At 42.6% G+C, this 25,036-nt stretch overlaps 1 protein-coding gene across 1 annotated transcript in view; it reads right to left on the reverse strand.

Moving 5' to 3' along the window:
* The window catches only part of FAF1 (Fas associated factor 1), a 494,563-nt gene that overhangs the window by 363,270 nt on the left and 106,257 nt on the right, over positions 1–25,036 (reverse strand). The window contains exons 3-6 of the mRNA XM_060231799.1: positions 24,963–25,009; positions 19,139–19,344; positions 12,310–12,401; positions 9,707–9,798 (exon numbers count right to left, since the gene is read on the reverse strand). Coding sequence (XP_060087782.1) covers positions 9,707–9,798; positions 12,310–12,401; positions 19,139–19,344; positions 24,963–25,009 — 437 coding nt within the window. The remainder of the gene's footprint in view (positions 1–9,706; positions 9,799–12,309; positions 12,402–19,138; positions 19,345–24,962; positions 25,010–25,036) is intronic.

A 25,036-nucleotide genomic window follows, 5' to 3' on the forward strand; every position in this document is an offset into this window, starting at 1 on the left:
CAATTTACTACAATGGAAATGAGCAGTTTTCTCATAATCAGCTTGTTCCCTCATTCCACCTTTCCCTCTCCTGTGAATGTGAAAAATATGGCAGGGGGATCCAATAAAAAACAAACTTTAGTTGCCTGTGATGTCTGAATACAGTTGCTCTGGCAAACTGCAGTTTATTCCCCCCTCCCCTTTTTTTTCCTTAAAGGGATCGATTCAAAGCTAAGGCTGAATACCAGCTTAGAATCCAACCTGGGGATGGAAAATCAAACAAACTCCAGTCATCTGAATATAGACATCATTGGCTTTTCCCATTCTATGCAAAAAGCGAAGGAAAGAAGGAAGCAGACAGGGGAGTGTGCAGGCATGATAAACAAAATACTCTTGAACCCATTGTGGCAAATTAATTTTAATGTGGTTTGGCACAACATCTATATGCAATTAATGGGCTGGATTCAAAGGAGCCTTAAATGTGGAGAAAGTATTAAACATTGTGTGGGAAAATACTTCACAAGAAAAGTGAAACAAAATCCAAAAGACATTGCCATTGGCACAAGAGGATGTGCAATAACCTGCCATGCAGTAGCACAAAACCCGCTATATAATCAACGGTAGCTCTCCAGATACGGTAGCCAACGGTAGCTCTCCAGATGTTTTCTGCCTACAGCTCTCATCAGCCCCAGCCAGCATGGCCAATGGCTGGGGCTGATGGGAGTTGTAGGAAAAAACATCTGGAGAGCTACCGTTGGCGACCCATGCATTATAGCACTTTAGAAACACATTTGTATACCACCACTAGTGGATTTTCCTTTTACTCATAGTAAAACACTATATATTGAAACAGTATTTGTTGAACTCGTTGGGACAAAGATAATTTGGAAAATTTTGTAATATCCTTCTCTTGAAAGAACTTACTCCTTATCTGCCCATAAAAAATCCCAGTAAGTTATGAGTATCTAATATTAAAAACAAAAGAACAATTATCTTGTTTTAAACCAATGATTCATATGAGGGGTGTACAACCCCCCCCCCCGGGTATTTTTCAGTTCATGTCTACTGGACCAAAAAAAAAAAATCAGTATTTCTGAAAAATCCCAGATCCTAATTCAGATCTGGGGTTTTTTTGCAAATACAGAATTTTTTTCAGGTCCAATAGCCCCAAACAAAAAAATACCAGTTTAAAAAAAAAACAGTGGGGATGTCACCCTCTCCCCACTACATGCAGACCCAGCCTTCTCCTGTGGTGCTGTTTAAACCACACCACAAGAGAAGCTGGTCTCAGAATCTGTGCGTAGAAGGCGAGAGAGCTTCGAGGCAGCCAGTCAAAGCAACACGGAGCTTTCAGCTCCCACTGCCCTCGCTGGTATAGTGGAATACACCCAAATAAAAGCTGAAAAATATAGACTCTTATTCAAGCTCAGCTATACCGGTAACCAATCAAATCCTCTAATCTGTATTAAACTTAAATAACACTTTAAAATAATGGTATGGGGGGGAGTTTCAGCTCACTTTATACTGAATACACACCCTTAGTCTACATCAGGCATGGCCAAACTTGCTTAAGAGCCACATAGAATAAATATCAGGTGTTTGAGAGCTGCAAGACATGAATATCAGATGTTTGAAGGCATGTATCAAAGAATCACTACTGTGTTCTAAGGCGCTTGTATGAATTCAATATATATTAATAAAGTACTTATGAATACAATGAAACATAGTCAAAATTACTTATGAGTACAATTGCTTAATTGCCAAACTTCAACATGGTAGCAACAAAGACATACTAAGGAACAAAGCCACAAACTGAAAGTCCCAGCAACCGCTATATAGAAAGCTTGTATAACAGAGGGTCCGTTCCAGTAAGACAGGAATGTCGATCCAATGAATAGAAGCTGAAAGACAATGTGGCTTCCAGATTTCTCCAATGTTTCAGGATCAAGCCCATCTTCAGAAAATAAATTCTGTGAAGTGAAAAAAGGTAACCGAAAATGCCAATGATATTAAGCTCTTACTATCTCAATGGCACTAAAATATGCACACATACTCTGTAAAAGCTTAATATCATTGGCATTTGTGGGGTTTCTGGGACCTTCACTTTGTGGCTTTGTTCCTTTATAATTGGAGGTGTCTTAGTATGTCTGTGTTGCAACCATGTTGGATTTTGGCAATTAAGCAATTGCACCCATAAGTAATTTTGACAATATTTCATTGTGTTCGTAAGTACATTATTAATATATATTGAATTCATACAAATGTCTTAGAACACAGTGGTGATTCATTGATATATACTCTTTTCTGTGTTTTCCAGATGTTTAGGGCAGGCAATAGGCAGGCAGGCAAATAGATTGGGGTATGGAGGGAGAAGTGGAAAAAAAGCAACTAACTTTAAATGGATTCTGCAAGGTGCTGGCTGGCTTTGCTTGGCAAAGTGATTTAAAGAGAAAAATACCTTCTCCAAGCCAGTCAATAGGGCACCAGCAACTTGTTCCACACATTGGCCAACCAGTTACCCTGGAAGGCCAACAAGTGAAGTACAGAGGCCAAGGTCAACTACCGTTATTAAGTGGAAATTCTGGTATTTCTAGCCATGGTATTCAGAAAAGTGCTGCTTCTGAAAATGGAGGTTTTCTTTAGTTACCATAGCTAGCAGCCATTTATAGACCTATCATCTATGAATCTGTCTAACCCCTAACTAAAGCAATCCACACTTACCGCTGTCACTATATCCCCAATTTAATGACTTGAGTACAGAAGTATTACATTGTGTTTGTCCAGAATCAACTCATCAACTTCATTGGGTGTCCTCAAATACTAGCATTACAAGAAAGGAAGAAAAAGTTCACTCTATCCCCTTCTCCACCTCATGCATAATTTTATGAATGTCTATCATGTCCCCCCTTCAGTCATCTTTTTCTAAACAGTCCTAGACCTCTTAACCTTGCTTCATATGAAAGGTACTCCAGTCTATTAATCATCTCGGTAGTCTTCTGCCATTGTGATAAAAATATTGGACAGCTTTAGATAACTACTCTTTTGAAAACCTCCTTTGACATCAGAAAAAGTTTCATATGTAAGTAACTTTAAAGTTTATGCGTCTTAACAATGATGTCACATATACTGATCTACGTGAGGTTACTCTTGAGAATGACATGGAAATTGTAACTGGTCCAGAATGCATCGGTGCATTTTCTCATGGGAACCTCTTTCAGAGCCTATATTCAACCAGTGCTCAATAAGCTTCACTAGCTCCTGGTTGAATGCCAGATCATTCAAGGTTTTGATACTAACTTTTAGAGCCCTAAATGGACCGGGACCCGCATACCTCAGGAGCATGGTATATCCCCCAAAGAGCACTACTACACTCAATTGATAATCTACTGGTGATCCCTGGCCCCAAAAAATCCACCTGTCCTCAACTGGAGCCAGGGCCTGATAGAACACTCTGCCAAGTTAGTCCAGGCCCTGTGAGATTTGATACAGCTCCACAGTGCCTGCAAGATGTCTTGCAAGGCTTACAGTTGAAGGCAGCAACAGTTTTTCATTCAAGATTGGCCTTCCTTTCCCTCGCTTTCCTTTCCGCCCCCCTCCCTTTGGTGTCTGACAATTTTTCCTAACAGTAGATTATTCAGGGTTGCCACTAGGCTTCCCAAATCCCCCGCCCTGGCGGGGGACCCCCAGTTTTGCAGCCTCCTCTCCCGCCGCGGGCCCGGGCACAGACACAGGCAGCAAGCTACAGGCTCCGAGGAAAGCAACAGAGGATCTCTGGGCAGATTCCGTTTGGTCTGTGTCTTGAAAAATGGCGACTAATGATGTTTTCGGGATTTTGGTGGGTTTCTTCATTCCCTTCCCATCTTCAAATGCTTCTTTATTCTTTATTCCGTAATTACATAGTTTATGGCACTGGTATTATCTTCTGGGACTTTGGTATTGCTTTTTTAATCTGCTGTTTGCGCCAGCTGGTTTTATGGCTATGTTCTCTTTTGATCCTTCTGGTTTTGTTTTTTTTAAATACAGGTTTTATGTCTTACTAGAAGTTGTTGTTGCCAGTTGCTATTTTGAGGCCTTGGAGAGCATATCCCGTTCCGCCCCCCCTTTTTTGGAAATATCCCAGTGGGGTCTTAAGTGCCATGAGCAGCCAGAAGGCAGCCCCCCAAGGCTTGCTTCTTTACTGGCTCCTTGGTATGGTTCCTTCTTTTTCCACCAGCACAACCATTCTCCCCCCACCCCCAGCTGAAGGGAACAGCAGAGAAGCCAGTAGACCTTATTTCTTGTTTTCCTTATGATCAAAATGACTCAGGTCAATTTGGGTGAAATCTCCAAGTTCCTTCTGATCTCTGCCAAAGTGATTTGAGTCATTCTGGTTTTGAGGGAAACAGACTTGTAAAAGCCTTCGTTGGTCAAAGCAGAACAGAGCTGGGATCCTTTGGTCTGTACCAGTGTTCTCTCTAAGTTGAGTTAGTGAGTTAGCTAGCTCACAGTTTTTTAACCTCCAGCTCACACATTTTTGTCTTAGCTCAAGAAAAATGGCTCCAGAGAAAACTAATTTATGCAGTAGTTCGCAACTTTAATGCCAGTTGCTCACAAAGTAGAATTTTTGTTCACAAGACCCCACAGTATTGGTCTATACCCTCAGTTTGAGAGAAGTTGCCCTCAGCTTTGCTGGGCAGCCAAAGCTTTCATTTCCAAGTAGGCGAGTTTCCAGTGTAGCATGTTTCCAAGTCAACATGGCTCTGTATACCGGTGTGTGTGTGTGTGTGTGTGTGTGTGTGTGTGAAGGTTTGCAAGGCATGTTGGCAGGGGGGGAAGCCCCACCCCCAGAGCCATCATGCACCTCTGTGAATGATTCCCATAGGGAATGATGGGGAAATGATCCGCGGGTATCGGGGGCTCGGGGGGGGGCTGTTTTTTGAGATAGAGGCACCAAATTTTCAGTATAGCATCTAGTGCCTCTCCCCCAAAATACCTCCCAAGTTTCAAAAAGATTGGACCAGGGGGTCCAGTTCTATGAACCCCAAAAGAAGGTGCCCCTATCCTTCATTATTTCCTATGGAAGGAAGGCATTTAAAAATTTAAAAATTTGTGCAGTCCCTTTAAATGTGATTGCCAGAACTCCCTTGAAGTTCAATTATGCTTGTCACACCCTTGCTCTCGGCTCCGCCCCCAGTCTCCTGGCTCCACCCCCAAAGTTCCCAGATATTTCTTAAATTGGACTTGGCAACCCTAGTTGCCACTAACATTTTATTTTTCATTTCCCTGACTTTCCCTGACCAACATTTGCCAATTTCCCTGACCACCATTCAAATATAACCACATTAAAAAATGAATAGGTCATGTTGCATTAATGCAAGGCTTAATGAAATGTTCCACTCTACAACTACACAAGTCTCAACTGTAAAAATATTTGTCAAAGTAAGAGATTTAATTTCAGCTTCTTTCAACATTAACTGAAGCAACACCTGTTTTGCAATTACACCAAAAATTACACCAAGATACAAATTTTAATTTAAATAAACTCTGAATGCTAACAAGTAGGAACTTTCCAAAACTGGGAAAGTTTCACTTTCACTTTCTGGTTCCAGAAAGTGTAATGAGCAGATCAGCAGCAAGAAAGGAGGTGGAGTTTCTAGAGAAGTAGACAACCCTCATTTGCAACCTTTATGCATGAGAGAAGTCAGGAAAGAGGGTGAGAAAGCTGGTACTCTGTAAACTCCAGCAGGAACAAGCAATCACACTTGCGAAATTTACTTTGCATGGTGCAGAGTAGAAAGTGCCAGTTGTCTGTGAAATCCAACAGCGGCAAAGCTCATTTGCAACTGTGCTAGGTTTAGCAGGAGACAAAACGTCTATTCCATACACAAGTATGACCCAAAAACATGCTTATCTTTACATGTAAGTTAAATGCAATACTAGCAGGTAGGGATGAAAACAGTTAGATGTTTGAAGTTTGTATACTGCTAAACGTTTAAACTAGCCTTGCTTTGCAAAGCAATTAGAAATCATACAGAGACAGCTCAACAAACATATTAGGCTGTTTGCTGGGGGTGGAGCTGAGAAAAAGGTGGTGCTGGGAAAGGCATCATTAAGTTTTACTTGTATTCTGTATTAGTCTATTCCAGTTGCCACAAGAACAGATCATGCTCTTGCAGCAGCAGGTCAAAAATCCACTGCTTAAATATATTTTAATCACAATTTCCCTGACTTTTCCTGACTTCAAACCAAAGTGGCAACCCTGTTATTAATTCTCCCTCACTAGATTGTGCTTCCTACTTATACGGCATCTTTTGTAAGGATTTTGTAAATATTATTTTAACATTTTAAATTACAGATGTTTACATTTATGTTGTTATGCAGGGGAGGGAGGGAGATAAATCCAATAAACAATATAATCACACTGCCCTTATTTAATGCTTAAGGTTTTGAACTCCAAATTTTATTTAATGAGGTCATATTTCTAAGAGGACAGTTTATTGAATTAATTTATAGTAATCCCAAATGACACAGATGATCAAAAGACATAAGCAAGGGAAGAAAGGAGCAGATAGGAAGATGGGAAAATGGGAAAATGGAAACCATGGGAGTGAAAACGATAGCTGAGTGTAGGGTAGGTTAGGTGAGTGGCTGGTTAAGCAAAGAGACTGAGAGGGATGGGGAGGAGTGAGCTGGAAGTAGTGGGAGGCTGCACTATTCCACAAACCAGGTGATCAGTATTGGCCTGTATGTTTTCAGCCTCAAGTCACTAGTGATCACCTGGCCACCAACCCTATACAATATAAAGCGAGGGTCTGCCAGAGGAAAGAAGAACATCTCCTCTCTACCACAAGTCTTGTATGCCTTCACATTATAATTTATTTCATACTATATAGTAGAATAAACAGAGCCAAGAGGAAGCGTTTAAAAATTAAATAATAGTCCTCTACGAATGCAAGTAGAAAAGTTTCCATATCTACAATTTTACTGTACTTATTTCCTAAACTAGAAATAAGGTCCGTTGTGGAGAAAAATACAAAGGGCTCTAGAAAGAGGCTCTGGATGAGTGCCCCCCCTTGCTGTCTTCCCATCCACCCAAGTGAAGGCATTCATCCCCCTCCCCTTCAAGAGGAACTGATCTCTGCCATCCGGAGATCAGCTGTAATTCTGAATTATCTCCAGCCCTCACCTGGAGATTGGCAACAGTGGTTTCCCAGGAGGAAATGGCTGGTTTGGGGTGGAGTCTATGGCATTGTACCGGTCTGAGGTCCCACCCCTCCTGAAACCCACCCTCTCCAGGCTCCACCCCTCAAATCTCCATGAATTTCCCAAACTGGAGTTGACAACTGCAAAGTCACACTGGCTGTCATGGGTGGGGGGGACGCTGTTGCTGGAGCAAACAGCCAGGTCTAGTTAAGTCATGCCAGACAGGTTACGTTCACCAAGAATATAACAGAAAGCTACAAAGGACTTACCTGTTTAATGAATGTATAATATTGATATAGGTGACTTGTCCTCCTCTCAATGACTGTTGTTTTGTATAAGTGAACTTTGACTGAATTGTTAAAGATATATTTTTCTAAGCTTGCAGTATTGTGTGTGTCTACAGCTTTAAGAAACACATCTTAGACTTTTTTACATGGAAGCACAGCTTTGTTTCTCCACCTCTTCCATTTGCCAGCCTCCCGTTTGCCAAACCTCCACGTGGAGCCTGAAGATCTCCTGGGATCACAATTGAACTCCAGACAATGGGTATCTGTCCCCATCCTGGAGAAAGAACTGCTTTGGAGGGTGGACTCTATGACATTATATTCAGTCAAGGCCTCTTCCCTCCCCAAACTCTGGTTTCCTTAAACAACAAAATCTCCAGGAATTTCCCACCAACCTGGAGCTGGGGAGGGATGGTGGCTCAGTGGTAGATCATCTGCTTGGGAAGCAGAAGGTCCCAGGCTCAATCCCTGGCATCTCCAAAAAACTGTCCAGGCAAATAGGTGTGAAAAACCTCAGCTTGAGACCCTGGAGAGCCGCTGCCAGTCTGAGAAAACAATACTGACTTTGATGGACCAAGGGTCTGATTCAGTATAAGGCAGCTTCATATGTTCATAGTCAGGAGTAGGCTCAAAGAGTTCTGCCTCAAAGGGCAAAATAGACCTTGAAAAGGCCTCCTCCCTGCTGCCTTGTCAAGAGCAGACCCCTGGTCCTGCAAGGTAAGCTTTGCGCACTCATAGTGGCAGCAGGTTCTCAGTGTCTCATGCAGAGTTTTTTAAGGACATGTCAGGGATTGATCTTGTGAGGTTCTGCATGGCAAGCAGATGGCTGTATCACTGATCCATAGCCTCTGCTGTTGTCATCCCTCTGGACTTGTTAACAGCCTACCAATGTCAGTTACAGAGAATGTTAAGCTATTTTCTTGCTATCGAGAGAAAATAACAAAGGTTATTTGAGGTATTAATGGAATTTGGTGAAGAGGCTGGTGATGTTGTGTGTTTCCCCCACACACCTGCACAGTATCCTGGCTATGCAATGCACTCTCGAAAGCCACCCGCCCCACCCTTGGCCTGGCTCCATCCCAAGGCACAGCCCCTGCTTGTGTCCTGCAAGGTAAAGCATTTCTCAACAGGGACCAATTCTCTCCCTCCTCAGCACAAAATCCTTGCTGGGCAATCCAGCATGGTAGTGAACCCCCCCCCCTCCCCCAGCCTGGTGGACACAGGCATTAGTGGCTCCAGCAGTTGCTGTGTACCTTGGTAGAGGTTGGGCCAGTGAGGAGTTGTCAGGATGTGTTGGGAGAGTCCTTTTAGAGGTGTTGTGTGCCATCAAGGGGTCGGGAGAGGGCTTTTGTGGCAGTAGTTCTGAGGCCATGTCGGAGGTGGATGTATGGGAGCCAGGCTGTAAGTGCAGCCTTGGAAGGGCAGAGGAGAGTGATTAGTACTGCCTGAACTTGAGAGGCAGTCCAGGGCAAGCAGCAGCCTGGAGGGCTGTTTTGTGGGCCTTACAGGGGGAGTCAGAGTTGGTGGGGGAGGCCTCAATGACATTATGGAGTGTGTGGCATAGCAGCAGGGCCCCATGCTAAGGGCATTTGTGAGAGAGAGAAGGGCTGGGCACTGTTGTCAACCTGCCTGCATGGGCTATTCAGGGGCCAACCAAGGTATTCACTGGACTGGAAGCCATTTGTGAGGGTGCAGGACAGCAGTAGCTGCTGTGAGGGCTTAAGGCCATTGGTGTGAAAGAGAGGGGGGCTGCATGCTGTTGCTGGCCAGAAGACATGTAGGCACTGACAGCCTGGAGGCAGTTCAAGAGAGCGCAGGACAGCGAGAGCCATTTCAGAGGGCTTCTGAGGGAAAGTAGCCACCAAAGTGTCTGAGATGTGCCCCTGTCAGAGGCAACAGTGTATGTGAGGGTAGTACTTTTCAATGTAGGGCAGTACTTTTCAATGTTCCAGAGATTATGCAGGTGGGGGACAGGAGAATGAGCCCAACAGGTGCGCGGAGATGCGGAGTGATGGATGATAGACCAATGGTTGTTGGAGCTCAGGTTTCAACCAGTGAGAGAGCTCTATTCTGCCAATACCACTACTGTTTTATTATTAAGGATGGTTATTATACAAAGACACTAGACCTAAGGAAAAAAGAGAAAATATGTGTATTTAAAAGTACTGAAAGAAATGAAATTATATATGATTTAGTAGTTACCCTGCTTAGGAGGATGTTATTTCATTATGCGTACATGTATATTGCATAAACAGTCTTACCTAGACAAAGCTGATGATGAAGGTGGTGGCAAGTCAGGTGTTAGAACATAAAGGCTGTTGTTCTTTGGCAAGTGCAGAGTTTTTAGAACAGTCTGTAGGGGGAAAAACATATACTAGGAAGTTACAAAACATCTCCATTATGCATTCTGTTGGCAAATTAGGTATGGTTTATTACAATTAAATATGGAGTAATATACTTAGTAAACATATAATACACTGAAAAAATTCTTCTGTTGTTCAAATCAATTACATTATTTAAACAATTCTGAAGCAAAGAAAAAGGCAGTACTCAGAAAACACATGAGTAACAATAATACAAAATGTCACTCCAAACTGGGAAGACCAGAGCTCAGTCACACGCTTGCTAGCAATGCCAGTAAAAAACCATCTACAATCAGGCTTGGAATCTTGGTGCGCAGGAACAGGCAATAAAGAGCAAGGAATTTAGAAGAGACAGGACATCCATTAGCTAGAAGAAGGTGCAGTTTTGAAAGATCTTCAGAACATTTAATTCAAGACACCAGAACTATCTATCTAGCCAACAGGGGGCAGAGTGCAGTAAGAAGAAGAAGACGACTGCAGATTTACAACTCGCCCCTCTCTCTGAATCAGAGACTCAGAGTGGCTTACAATCTCCTATATCTTCTCCCCCCACAACAGACACCCTGTGAGATGGGTGGGCTGAAAGGACTCTCACAGCAGCTGCCCTTTCAAGGGCAACTCTTGCAAGAGCTATGGCTAACCCAAGGCCATTCCAGCAGCTGCAAGGGAGGAGTGGGGAATCAAACCTGGTTTCCCAGATAAGAGTCCACGCACTTAACCACTACACCAAACTGGCGGCAGCACCACCACTCTATTCTGCAGATAATAGGCTGAATTTATAATGGGACCCAAAACTTTACTAATGATTCTAGAGAGTTTATTTATTTATTTATTTATTTATTTATTTATTCCGTAACTTATATCCCGCCCTTCCCACAAGTGGCTCAGGGCGGCTTACAACAAATAATAAAACAATAAAATCGGAACAAATTAATACATTTAAATTCAAACATTTAAAACCTAAAAACCTTAAAATTTTACATTTTACATTAAAACTGTGCAGTATAATCACAAAAATCTAAGATCTAGAAAGCTACATTTGTCTAGTCAGGCATAGGCTAACCAGAAGAGGGTCGTCTTACAGGCCCTGCAGAACTGAGTAAGATCCCGCAGGGCCCTCACCTCTTCCGGTAGCTGGTTCCACCACATAGGGGCCGTTGTGGAAAAGGCCCTGTCCCTAGTTATTTTGAGGTGCACTTCCTTGGGCCCGGGGATGGTGAGAAGATTTTGAGTCCCAGACCTCAGTACTCTCTGGGGAACGTGTGGGGAGAGACGGTCCCTCAGGTAGGCAGGTCCCAGGCCATATAGGGCTTTAAAGGTAATGACCAGCACCTTGTACCGGACTCGGTATATTATTGGAAGCCAGTGCAGAGCCCGAAGACCCGGCCGAATGTGCCCCCATCTTGGGAGGCCCAATAACAGCCGGGCCGCGGCATTCTGCACCAGCTGCAATTTCCGGGTCCGGCACAGGGGCAGCCCCATGTAGAGGGCATTGCAGTAATCCAACCTCGAGGTGACCGTAGCATGGATCACTGTTGCTAGGTCGTCGGGGTCCAGGAAGGGGGCCAACTGCCTTGCCCGTCTAAGATGAAAAAACGCGGACTTGGCAGTGGTCGCTATCTGGGCCTCCATATTTAGGGACGGCTCCAGCAGCACCCCCAGGCTTTTGACCCTGTCCGCCGGCCTCAGCGGGACACCGCCAAAAGCTGGCAGGGGGATTTCCCCCCCCGGCCCCCGACGGCCCAAACAAAGGACCTCTGTCTTCGCAGGATTCAATGTCAGTCCACTCAGTCTGAGCCACTCAGCCACGGCCTGTAATGCCCGATCTAAGTTATCTGGAGCGCAGACCGGTCGGCCGTCCATAAGCAGATAGAGCTGGGTGTCATCAGCATACTGGTGGCACCCCAGCCCATACCTTCGGGCAATCTGGGCAAGAGGTCGCATATAGATGTTAAATAACATCGGGGAGAGAACTGCTCCCTGGGGCACCCCACAGTCGAGTGAGCGCCTCCGGGATAGTTCCCCCCCAATCGCGACCCTTTGTCCCCGACCTTCAAGTTGAAATTGAGCAGAGACCTTCAAAAGATGTAAAAGGAAACAGCTGCTGGAAAGGCCATGGCTCACTGGCAGAGCATCTGCTTGACATGCAGAAGGTCTCAGGTTCAATGCCCAGCATTCCCATTTAAACGGACCAGGTGATGCAAAAACCTCAGCCTGAGATCCCAGAGAGCCACTGCCAGTCTGAGTAGACAATACTGTCCTTTGATGGACCAAGGGTCTGATTCAGTATAAGGCAGCTTCATATATTTATGTGTTCTCTTAACTGAATTAATAATAAAATCATTTGTCGAAGCTACATTATGTATCTGCAGTCATGTTTTATGAATATTGATTGCATGTCAATTGTAAAACAGATGCACTATCACACCCAGGTTTCAAATGCTGCCTACATATCACCAGAACATGATATACAAGATTCAGCAACAAATACAAGAACTTACACTGTCGTCTACATCTCCAGTTTTCCAGCCCTTTAGCAGCATTTTTGATGCAGGAATTTGAAGTTCATTTTCTAAAATGTGTTTGATTTCCCCTGCAAACAAAAACATATCATCATTGCTAATATTCTTCTGCACTCTTTTTAACAAGCTAATGGCCATAATAACCTCAGCAGCAAAACAAAATATTTGGTTTTGGAAGAGCAGACATTTACTACTCATGCTGTATTTTAGTAATTTCTTCAACATTATTACTTTTAAATACTTAAAATCAAGACACAAAACTTGAAGCAAAACACACATTCTGTACATTAAACACTAAGATACTTGGGGTGGGATTTGAATATAAATTTCACAGAGTAAAAAAAAGGTGGTAAAATTTCAAATGCTGACAATCTCACTTAAAAAAGGTTGTGTTTTTCCAAACTCATGAAAGTCAATTCCTTGGCTTGAATCATAAGAGTCAGAAGGGACCTCCAGGGTCATCTAGTCCAACCCCCTGCACAACGCAGGAAACTCACAAACACCTCCTCCTAAATTCACAGAATCTTCATTGCTGACAGATGGCAATCTAGCTTCTGTTTAAAAACCTCCAAGGAAGGAGAGCCCACCACCTCCCGAGGAACCCTGTTCCACTGAGGAACCGCCCTAACGGTCAGGAAGTTCTTCCTAGTGTTGAGCTGGAAACTCTTTTGATTTAATTTCAACCCATTGGTTCTGGTCCTACCTTCTGGGGCCACAGAAAACAATTCCTCACCATCCTTCATATGACAGCCCTTCAAGTACTTGAAGATGGTGATCATATCACCTCTCAGCCGCCTCCTCTCCAGGCTAAACATCCCCAGCTCCTTCAACCTTTCCTCATAGGACTCAGTCTCCAGACCCCTCAACATCTTCATCACCCTCATCTGAACCCATTCCAGCTTGTCTATATCCTTCTTAAAATGTGGTGCCCAAAACTGAACACAATACTCCAGGTGAGGTCTTACCAGAGCAGAGTAAAGCAATACCATCACATCACGTGATCTGGACACTATACTTCTGTTGATACAGCCCAAAACTGCATTTGCCTTCTTGGCTTGTATCCAAGGCTGCTTTGTGTGTTTCCACTTTCCCGCTGAAATTCCTGTATGACATTCTACTCCATTCCTTAGGGTGCCCCAACCATAGGAACAACTTTTTGGAGGGTAAAGAGGGGAGGAAGGAAAGGCTTTGGATGCAAGCCAAAGAACTCAAAAAAGCACACAGCAAAAATAAGGGTTTTGTTTTTATTGCAAGATATAGATAAATACAGATGGATACAAATATTTATTATTAATCTAAATGACCCAGGAATGGATTTTTGTTTCCCAGCCAATATTTCCACTCTGACCAGCAGGGATAATTCTGGTATTAATAAAGCAAGGCGGTTAAAAATATGCCCTAGAAAAATTCATAGGAATTCTACATTCAGGAACTACATTATTAGGATAACAAGGGGCTACCTTAGATGGTTCTGTTTGGAAAAATTCTGTCTGCCATTTGAGAACTATTGCCCCAGACTCTTAAAGAGGATTTGGAAACTTGTAGCATTAGCGTGTTCGTGGAAGATTATAGGCTTGCCAGTCCCCAGGTGGGGATGGGGGAATCCCTCGATTTTGCAGGTTCTGGCCCATCAGCTGTCTGGTGGGAGAAGCCCTGCCCTGAAACAACCATCAGGCAACATGTGGCAACTCTAAAGATCAGAGACCCAGGGCCCACATTCAGATCCTCACTTTGCCATCAAAGTTTGCTAAGTGACCATTGGGCTAGTCATCCTCTCTCAGACTAACCTCTTTCATGAAGCAGCTAAAGACACTGATATTGTAAGTCACTTTGGATCCTCATTGAGGAGAAAAATGAAGTATAAACATCTAAATAAATAAATTCGTATAAAATGCCACAGTAATATCTTGTCTGATATTAGCTAGTAATCCTTAATCAACTGCTCTGGTTGCCCATGTTCCTAGGGCAAATTCAAGGTTCTGTCTTCAATTTTTAAAGCTTGGCTGCATTGTTAGCTTCCTGAATGGGGTAAACACTTTTTCTCCATTTAAATTTACTAGCCAGTTAAGTTTGTCCAGTTATTTTGCCACTATTTTGTGTAACACAACACATTTTTTAATGTTATCTTTGTTGTTGTTGCCCACTTTGAAGCCTGGAGAAAAGAGGCCTATAAATTTTCATAAAGGGGGAAAAAACCATTCTGAGCTCAGAATGGCAGAACTGAATAAAGCATCTTGCCTGTACAAGCCCCAATTTCCTTCACCAAGCTCTGGTTCCTCCGTGTCACATTCATTCTTGCTATTACTATTAAAAGGCTGAACATTTTCTCAGCTTGGAATATTTCTTAATCTCTGTGATCAAACTCACCAGTGCTATAATGTCAGCTGCTTAAGGCATAAGAAATCCTCATCTTAACTTTTTTTAACCTTTCTTTTTCTTTTATGGTCCAAAGTCTTTCCGCTAAATTCAAGCATTCTCAGACAGGTTTGTTTTGTTTTTCATGCAAGCCACTCAATGTTCAATTCTATCCACGAGACAAAATTTTGTCCAAAGAACCAATCATGATTAAATCCTGAATATTTATTACTCCTGCGGGATTAGGTAGATGCCCTGCAAGACCCTGATGAAAATTACAGCTACATCTTTATTTATTGGAGGTGTCTCATAGCTCCATCTTGTGGACTTTTGCTATAAGAGAAATGAAAACTGAAGATCTTACAAACAAAATTTGAAGCGAAAAGAACAGTCCAGAGGCACCTATAAGACCAAGAAAGTTTGATTCAAGGTATAAGATTTTGTGTGTATGCACACTTCTTCAGATATGAGTCCATTTTTGGAGAGGGCGGGATATAAATCCAAAGTAAATAAATGAATAAAATGGAAGTTACCAGTTGAGGGCCAGCAAATTAGCATACAGTATAATGAAGATATTTAAAACATGCAAGAACCATTCAGGAATAACAAGCTTAGGTTATCATTTGTTTGGGTTTAATTCTGGGGAGAAACTTTGGGGTCAGGCAGCAATTTTTCTGCAGGCCAGTTTTGTCAGGGATATTGGAGCAGTTTTTTGCCATCTTCTGGGTGTGGAGCAGGTGTCACTGGGGGTGTGGGAGGAGGTATTTGTGAGTTTCCTGCATTGTTCAGGGGATTGGACTAGATGAACCTGGAGGTCCCTTCCAACTCCATGATTCTAACATTTCATTGAATTGCAAACTGTGATTTGGGTAATCACATTGTTTGCAAACCACCCACAAACCAGCTTGATTTTTTGTTCATTTGGTTCAGGTTCATGGGCCAGATGTACTGGCACCCAAAGCAATGGTGGGCCTCTCCAGTGAGCTCAGAAAGCATAGAAATGCCTTCTGAGTTCACTTGTGAGAGCCACGGCAGCTTCTGTAGAAGGGGACAGGGGTTTCACTCAGAGAAGAAAGCTGTCAACAAGGAAAAACGGGTATAGTAGATTTGACAGTGGTTGGGGGGGGGGGGGGTGTTCCAGTGGGCTGACACTTGGAGGTGGGGTAAAGGAAGACCAGAAGGTCTCCAGCACCCCCAAGAAGGTGCTTTTGCACCCCCAAGAAGGTGAAACGGGCGACTTGCTCACAGCAGCAAAGCAGACCCCTGGGTATTGGAGAAAGGGCCCAGGAGCATCTTTTGGATACTCTGTCACAAATGTAATTAACCACAAACCGGTTTGGCAAACTGAAAAGTTTGTAGAGGTTCCTGAACCATGGTTGGTGGTTTCTTATAGACCATGAACTACCATTTTCCTGGTTCATGCACACAGGGCCGGTGCATCCATTAGGCGACCCTAGGCTGTCACCTACAGGTGCAATCCTGGGGGGTGAACCAAAATGGGCACCCCCTCACTCTGGCAGAAGGGAGGAGTATGAGCAAGAGCCACTGTCCTTCCCACTCACAGATTAAGGCTCAGCTGATCAGCAGGCCCTTTCACCTGTGCCCTCCTGTGTGTTTTAAATCACCCAAGTAGGTCCCCACTCGTATTAATGGGAGCCAGTTTGGTGTAGTGGTTAAGTGTGCGGACTCTTATCTGGGAGAACTAGGAGAACTGAATTTGATTCCCCACTCCTCCACTTGCAGCTGCTGGAATGGCCTTGGGTCAGCCATAGCTCTCGCAGAGTTGTCCTTGAAAGGGCAGCTTCTGGGAGAGCTCTCTCAGCCCCACCCACCTCACATGGTGTCCGTTGTGTGTGGGGGGGAGGTAAAGGAGATTGTGAGCTGCTCTAATACTGAGATTCAGAGTGGAGGGCGGGATATAAATCCAATATCATCTTCTATACTGACAAATACAGATTACCTTTAACCAACAAAATCAATTATTCTGGATCCTCTGGATTTAAAATGTCTTTCAGAGCATTAAATTCTTTATATTATGAAAACTGTTATATCCTGGGATCAGCATTCTCTCTAAGTTGAGTTACAGTGAGCTAGATCACAGTTTTTAGGCCTCCAGCTCACACATTTTTGTCTTAGCTCAAGAAAAATGGCCCCAGAGCAAACTAATTTATGCAGTAGTTTATACCTTTAATGCCAGTAGCTCACAAAGTAGAATTTTTGCTCACAAGACTCCATAGCTTAGAGGGAGCATTGCCTGGGATATATCTAGGCATCCAAAGTAATGCAATATTGTCATCATAGCTGGTTCAGATGATGATAACATAAATTGCATCCTTTTGTCAAACATAACCATGCAAGTCTCATGTAGAATTATAATGAGCAAGCAAAAAAACCAAATATATTAGTAGTAGTCTCCCAAACTGCAAGCAACTAACTGAGGCATAACATGGTGGAAAAGCAATTGTCTGTGCGGTGGGTGGGTGGGTGTGAGTTTGATCTGCAAACAAATTATGTGTACCACTAGGTGTCACTCTCTGATAAGCTATTACATATTAAAACACTACGCAACAACTGTTTCACTTTAGCAGATGTGGAACAAATTAATTATGCAATTTGCATACATTTTTTCCTACTATCTCTTAATTGGATACATATTTTAAAAGGAATATTTTAGTAAGCCATTGAAGTTTTGTTGCATTTAGTCTGTAGATACACTCACCCAATTTCACAAAGTTTCCCCCACCCTGTTCCACATGCACAGCAGACTTTGCCAATCATGCTTATGCATGCTTCCACCCTATGGAGAAACAAGACAAAAATACCTGGAAGCATAATTTCAAAATGGGATATTACTGTTATCTTTGTCTTGTGTATATATGTTGTGTCTTATGGGGAAAATATGTTCATTATAAAGTGATACCATGTATTTTTATAGATTAGTCAGTTGGTGAACCTAGTGACCATTGCTAAGGCGAGATTAAAAGATCACTGAGAATGGCTTTCAAGCTCAGAATAGGGTTTCAGGAGGGTTGAGGAGGGACAGACTGAGAGTGACTGTGAACTTTGAAACTGATGGGAGCAAGATGTGACAATGTCATTAGCTGATTCACTAGGACCTTATTCAGCGAGTATAAAGCAGGCTAATAGATAGTTGGAAGGGAGCTGGCCAATGGTTGGAAGGCAAAAGATACATAGGAAGTAGAAATGTAGAAGAGAATCACCAAACAAGGCCTGAACAACTGAGAGGCTGAAGGCAAGGAGAAAGATTCCGAAACCAGGAAGAGGCAGGAGAAGAGCCCACAGCCTAAGAAGGGGTGGCCAAACTGCGGCTCAAGAGCCACATGTGGCTCTTTCAGACATGTTGTGTGGCTCTCAAAGCCCTCACTGTTCCACTGGCCAGAACGGAGAAAGCATTTCTCTCTTTAAATTATTTCTCCAAGCCAAGCCAATTGGCAACTCAGAGAATGCACTTAAAGTTGTTTCATTTCCACCTCTCTCTCCTCCCTCCTCCATCTATTTGCCTTCCTTCCTTCTGGCTATCAAGTATCTGACATTCATGTTTTATGGCTCTCAAACATCTGATGCTTATTCTATGTGGCTCTTATATTAAACAAGTTGGGCCACCTCTGGTCTAGAAGATCAGTAGCAGCACCTGTGAGGGGATGAGTAGAATGCCTCAGCACAGGGAAGACCATGTACCTCAGGACCACAAGGGAAATGCAAGCCCAATCTCCATCAATTATTAAACAGGACAAGTACTAAGCAGGGCAAGTAAGAAAATCAGCCTATTTCAACAGGGACAGTGACTATTACAGCCTTATCTTACTAACAGTCTTTACTGACTAAGATAATTATACATACATAGGGCTTTTTTTGTAGAAAAAGCCCAGCAGGAACTCATCTGCATATTAAGCTACACCCTCTGACATAACTATTGTTTCACACATGGCTTTTTTGTAGAAAAAGCCCAGCAAGAGCTCATTTGCATATTAGGCCTCACCCCGTGACCCCAAACCAGCCAGAACTGTATTCCTGTGCATTCCTGCTTGAAAAAAACCCTGTATATACACATGGGGGGGCAGTGTCCAAATAAATGTTGATGCCTTTTCTATTTAAAACTTACATTTTTTATTTACCACAACCATTAGAATCTTACTGGCTTATCACACAGGCCATTTAAATATATGTCACCCTATGAATATGAGGCTGCCTTATACAGAGTCAGAACACTGATCTATCAAGGTCAGTATTGACCACTCTGAATGGCAGCAGCTCTCCAGTATGCTGGTATACTTCATCACCTACTACCTGTTTCTTGTAACTAGAGGTGCCAGGGATTGAACTTGGGACCTTCTGCATGCAAAACATTTGATCTGCCACTGATGCATGGCACCCCATCACACACACATGCATTTATTTGTTTGTATAGTTTTCTTTCTACAATCAATCTTACCAACTGTAGAACTGTCTTCAAGTACCACATCCACATTTCGATCTCTGTACTCTACCCTGAAGTCAAGCATTCGTGGCTGTCTCTCCACTATTTGTCTGGATGGCACTACATGGCGAAATGCAGACGATGAAGGTGTTGAAGACGATGAGGAAGGATGACTAGTAGGACTATAGGCTGGCCCTTGTAAAGTCTCCCCACTGTATTCACTGAAAAATATAAATTGAATTTCAAATAAGGAAAGTCAGGAAGCCAGCCTCTTTAGGAACAATGCGTTATTTTGGTTGTACAAACACTACTTGCAGATTAATTCCAGGAATGCTGCAGAAGTTAAGCCACAGATGATACTTGGGTTTCTCTTACTAAAATTGGTGGTAGAAAGAGATGTGGTCTCCCGCCCAAGTACTAACCAAGGCCAATGCTACTTAGCTTCCAAGATTAGACAATACTGGGCTCGTCTGGGCCATTCAGATCAGGTTGCCTTTGAAATTACTTCTGATTAAACTGATGGGCAGTACATTCAGAACAGATAGAACAAAGTTATTCTTACATAATTTGCTCATAATTTATAATAATAATAATAAATTTTGTTTATACCCCGCCCTCCCCACCGAGGCAGGCTCAGGGCGGCTTACAGGACATGGTAAAAGCCATGTTAAAACAATAAAACAAGATTATACAATTCAATACAGATAACAATTAAATATTTAAATAATCTAAAAACAGTCTAAAAATATAATCTAATAGTACTAGCACTATTAGATAATTTACAAGATGCAGTGAAAACCACTAGTTTAGCTGATGACAGATTACCAATGTTTATCAGTGCTGAAAACTAAGTGGAACCTCCATGTTCAGAGACAGTATGTTTTTGAATACCACTTGCTGGGAGTAGGAGGCTGCCAAAGTGAAGAAGGTTATTCTTTTCATTTCCTACTTGTGAGTAGGGGTATGCATTTGGTTCGGCCAAACTGAACAGACCCCCGAAAAACAGCTGATTCGGCTGTTTTAAAGCAGTATAGGGCCGAATCAGATTCTCTGATCTGATTCAGGTATACTGCAGTTGCGAATTGCCGCCGAAATTCGATGGCCATTCGGCCCCATTATACTCTATGGGCCATTGTAATCAATGGCAAAATAGGGTATAATGAAGTGCAGCTGGGGGCCTGGGGGTTTGAGGTAGTGGCTCCAAATTTTCTGGGAAGCTTCAGAAGACTCTCTCCTACAGAACCCCCAAGTTTCAAAACGATTGGACCAAGGGGTCCAATTCTGTGGGCCCCCAAAGAGAATGCCCCTATCTCTCCATTATTCTCTATGGGCCATTGAAGTCAATGGAAAAATAGGGTATAATGAAGTGTGGCTGGGGGGGCGGGGGTTTGAGGTAGAGGCCCCAATTTTGCAGGGCAGCTGCAAGGGCCTCTCCCCTACATAACCCCCAAGTTTTAAAAAGATTGGACCAGGGGTTCCCATTCTAGGGGCACCCAAAAAGGCCCATTTCTCCCAATGGTAGGGAAAAGCAACCAGTCAGTTTTCCCACTAATAACAGCGGGAAAACTGATTCTGGGGAGCAGAGGGTTTGAGAGAGAGCCTCCAGATCTGCAGAGCAGCTGCAGGGGCCTCTCCTCCACAGGTAGTGCCATGTCCCTGAGCAGAGCCAGTACCACCTTGCTACTGCCATTGGCACAAACAGCACATTAGATCAAACTAGAGAATCCCTCTCATTCAAAAATTGGGGTGCAGGCTCTCTGCAAGGACTGCTGCACAGAACCAGAGCATTGAATGCACTACTACCATGCAGCAGAGATGGGGCATGAACTTCCTGCATGTCAAATATCTGCCCACTGAACCACAGCCCTACAGAATAAATACCTGTGTGGAATCCCTCAATACTCCACTTGCTGTTTGTCCCTGAAACTGGGGCACTTGGGTTTTAAAAGAAGCTGATGGAGAAACAAGGTGGCTCAAGGGGAACCTTGACTGAAATGACAAGTGGCATGCAAATATCACCTCTAGTCTAATTTTAAAAGCAAGTAACTTGGAAACCTGGCACTGCACTGTGTTTATTCTATGTTCTGGCATGGCACACATCTGAAGAAAGAAGCATTTCTATCTATGATAACAAAGCTGAGAGACCAGTCACTGCAAAAATACTCGAGACCCAAGCTGAGGACTAAACAACTTAGTAATTAATTACTATGCCTACTGAGATAGGAAGCCAATATCTCTATGAAGTCCTGGGGATTCTTGGGTCCCAAGTATTTTTGCAGTGACTGGTCTCTCAGCTTTGTTATCATAGATAGGAATGCTTCTTTCTTCAGATGCTTCTTTCTTCAGGCAGCTATACACTAACTTTAAATCAAGGATTCTATTTTACATAAAGCTCATGCTACAATTATAAAAAAAAATTAAACTGAGTGTAAATATAAAATATTGAATGCTTTTAAATTATTGGTGAACAAGTGATCTACTTCTCATCACTGCTTCAACAAACAAACTTCAGAGAAAAGCAGAAGCTAGATTTACAAAACTACTGGCTTGGGTTATGCTGTCCCAAATTATCCCTGTGTACTCTGTATGTAGCTTTAGTTATCTAAAACATTTATTAGCTGCCCAGCTTACAATATAAGTAAGCAATAAGAAACATAATAAAAAACAATAAAAACAGTGTCAGGACTAGGTGCACCTCCCTGGGATTGTTGTTCCCTAGCTGCAGGGCTGCCACCATAAAGGCCATCTCTTTTGTACCCAGCAAGCTTTACCTTCAGCTGGGCATGACTTGCAGAGATTTAACAGTAATCTAAAGTTTACTCATCACCATCTTGCACTACGTCTAGAGGCACATAGGCATAGTAGGAGGTGATAAAGAATGTTTATTTGAAACCCTTTAAAAACATACAGGTCCATCACAATCTAACAGTCACTTTCAAGAGTGAATTTTTATTCATTCACATTATTACAGGGATGGTGGCTCAGTGGTAGAGCATCTGCTTGGGAAGCAGAAGATCCCAGGTTCAATCCCTGGCATCTCCAAAAAAGGGTCCAGGCAAATAGGTGTGAAAAACCTCAGCTTGAGACCCTGGAGAGCCACTTCCAGTCTGAGAAGACAATACTGACTTTGATGGACCGAGGGTCTGATTCAGTATAAGGCAGGTTCATATGTTCATATGTACAGACAGTTGGGAGATTTCTGCTGATGTAGTATGTGACAACCCACCACAAACGATTAGAAGAAACTGTGGGGGCTACATTGGCTTCCAAGCATAACTCTGTACAGCCATATATGGCTTATAAATGCCTATCATATATTATAAATTGCCTTCCTCCCAATGTCTTAATGTAATGTCTTAGGTATGCAAGCAGACTTTCAAAAGTTTTCTTATGGTCAGACCTTTTTCACTTTTATCACCTTTTCCACTTTTAAAAATACACAGGCATGACAGGGAATACATTCAACTAGGTCATGATTTCTAAATCAAGAACACTTGCATTAGAATCTGGACAGCTAAACATAGTCTATTTTTAAGAAGGGGAATTTATACTGACTTTTTGTATAATGTTTCATTTCCTAAGGCTTCAGTGCAAAATAAAAACACAAGATAATAACAAAAATGTAGTTGTTGAGGTCACTTAACATCAGCATGTTTGTCATCCCAACTGTCTACCAGGGTTAATTTCCATCACTCTGCCTCTCCCAGTGTGTAGGGGGGAGGAGACAAAAAAAGTACTACAATTCTCCTTACGCAGAGTCTTCTTTTCCTTCTCACTAACCAGAAAGAACAAAGAGCACTTCTCAGCTCTGAGGTCAAGAGTGGTTTCAGCACTAGGACAAACAAACAATGGATTGGCTTTGTTCTAGGTATATACATTTTATGCAAAAATATACTGGTCCCAATTCAGAGATCCTGGCATGGTAGAGTGGGCTCCATGCAAAGGCCTCTTTTGTCAAAGAGATAATCAGCATAGCTGACCAGGAGAGGGAAAGAGGCTGCTTGAAATTAGTCTTCCAGTTCTAAGCAGATGACAGTGAGAACTCACCACACTGAACCATTCAGTTCATCATAAGAATCCTGACATAGAGGATTTTCCCCTACTTACCACTGTATCCTTTTTCCACAAGATACAAAAAAGGGCAGTTTGTATAAGGAACAGATTGTTCCTGCTAGATCAGTGCACAGAAATTTAATTGGCCAAGCTAAAAACAGACTATGTTGGCTGTTTTAAGAAAAGGTCAGTCTACACTAAAACAGGAGAGCTTATGTGGTTCAATGGCTAAAATTCTGGATGTGGGAAGCATGGTTTAACTAATTAAGCTGCTGCTTGTGCCCTACCAAATTACATTCTGTTAGGCCAAAACTAAACAGCCATGTACTCATGGCACAGCACATACCATAAAAGTTTACCAATTTTCCTTTCTTTGTTGCTTTGTTGTCGTCACAGGATACTATTGCCAACAGTCACAAATGGCTTTAATGCACAAGGATAATGTAAGGGGTAGGTCCTAGTGCATAACTGAGACCTTTGGAGCCTAGCCTGTACATAATTATTATATAATACCCTATAATGTAATAACTCCAAACGAAGTAGGTATTTTTGAGCAATTAATATGCCCTGCTGTACAGTGAAATGAAAAATTAGACATAATGACATTGGTTGTCTTGAAGCAGTATGAACACTTCATTTACTTTATTTATCAGCAATGTAATCAGTACAGGATCTGGTTAAACACCTTATGGTTTAATACAAGTGGGCATACTCTGATTTGAAGAATTAAATCAGAACTGCCAACAACACTTCAGATGTTTTTGGTAGAGAAAGTTATCACCTTAACGAGATTACTGAGCATACAAAAGCATGGTAAAATAACCTGAGTGGAACTTCTAAGCTTGCTAGACAACCTGATCTGAATTTGCATCTACAGGTCTGGATGTAATAATCTATGGAACAATTTATGGAACAGAGATTTTTCTACTGTGCCTTTACAGTCAATGTCCCCTGAACCCCATATCTGATTCAGGACACTCTCTGAAACAGTAGGGGCAGCTACAACAGGAAAAGGAAACTGGCATAAATCAGAGATTTCCCCCCTCCACACACACACACACACACACACACACGAGCAGAAGATAATCTCCTCTCTGTGGGATGCCCAGATGCTGAAAAAAGTAACATTTACCTATGATATTTTGTGCCAGGAAACAAAGCAGGCAGGGAAGAAGAGATTAGGAGAGCACTTGGTCTGAAGAAATACGTATTTTATATATACATATTTTCCTTTTTTGCAATGGGATTAAAATAAGACTCACAAATGTCAGTATGAGACATCAGCAGTTTTGTTTTCAATGCACAGATTTAGGAATACGATTGCTGTGGATGAAAACAGTACCTTTGTAATGTCTGGTCCTAAATAATGTTTTGTAAGCAAGGTGCTGGAGGCATTAGGGAAAGTTTACACCCAAATGTTGTCTATCAGAACTCCTAAATTATAATTCTAAACAATTGCCGCTGTACAGGAGGGGACCTCGGGATCCTGCTGTCTTCTAGCCTGTGCCTCACCCTCCAAGCCGTGACCTCAGCCCACCCCAGCTCAACTACACCAAGGGTTTGGGAGTGAAGTAAGAGAGCTATCATACCAAGCAAAATGGTTTGAGGTGCCATTGGTCAATAGAGACAAGGGGAGGGGGCTACCCTGGCTACAGAAAATAGCCAGTAAGTTTCATCATTTAAGTGCAACCTTTAGCTTTACATCTTTAATAAGAATATCCACATAAATAAGCTACTTTCTCCTATGGTAAAGTAGTTCTTCTTGCCAGAAAGACTATGTACTTACCTTTGTAAAATACCATTTTCCTGTGGTATGACACCATTTATAGCTGCCTGCAAACAAAGCATACAATGTTAATT

Source organism: Heteronotia binoei, chromosome 2, assembly GCF_032191835.1.
Source record: "Heteronotia binoei isolate CCM8104 ecotype False Entrance Well chromosome 2, APGP_CSIRO_Hbin_v1, whole genome shotgun sequence".
Lineage (NCBI taxonomy): Eukaryota > Metazoa > Chordata > Lepidosauria > Squamata > Gekkonidae > Heteronotia > Heteronotia binoei.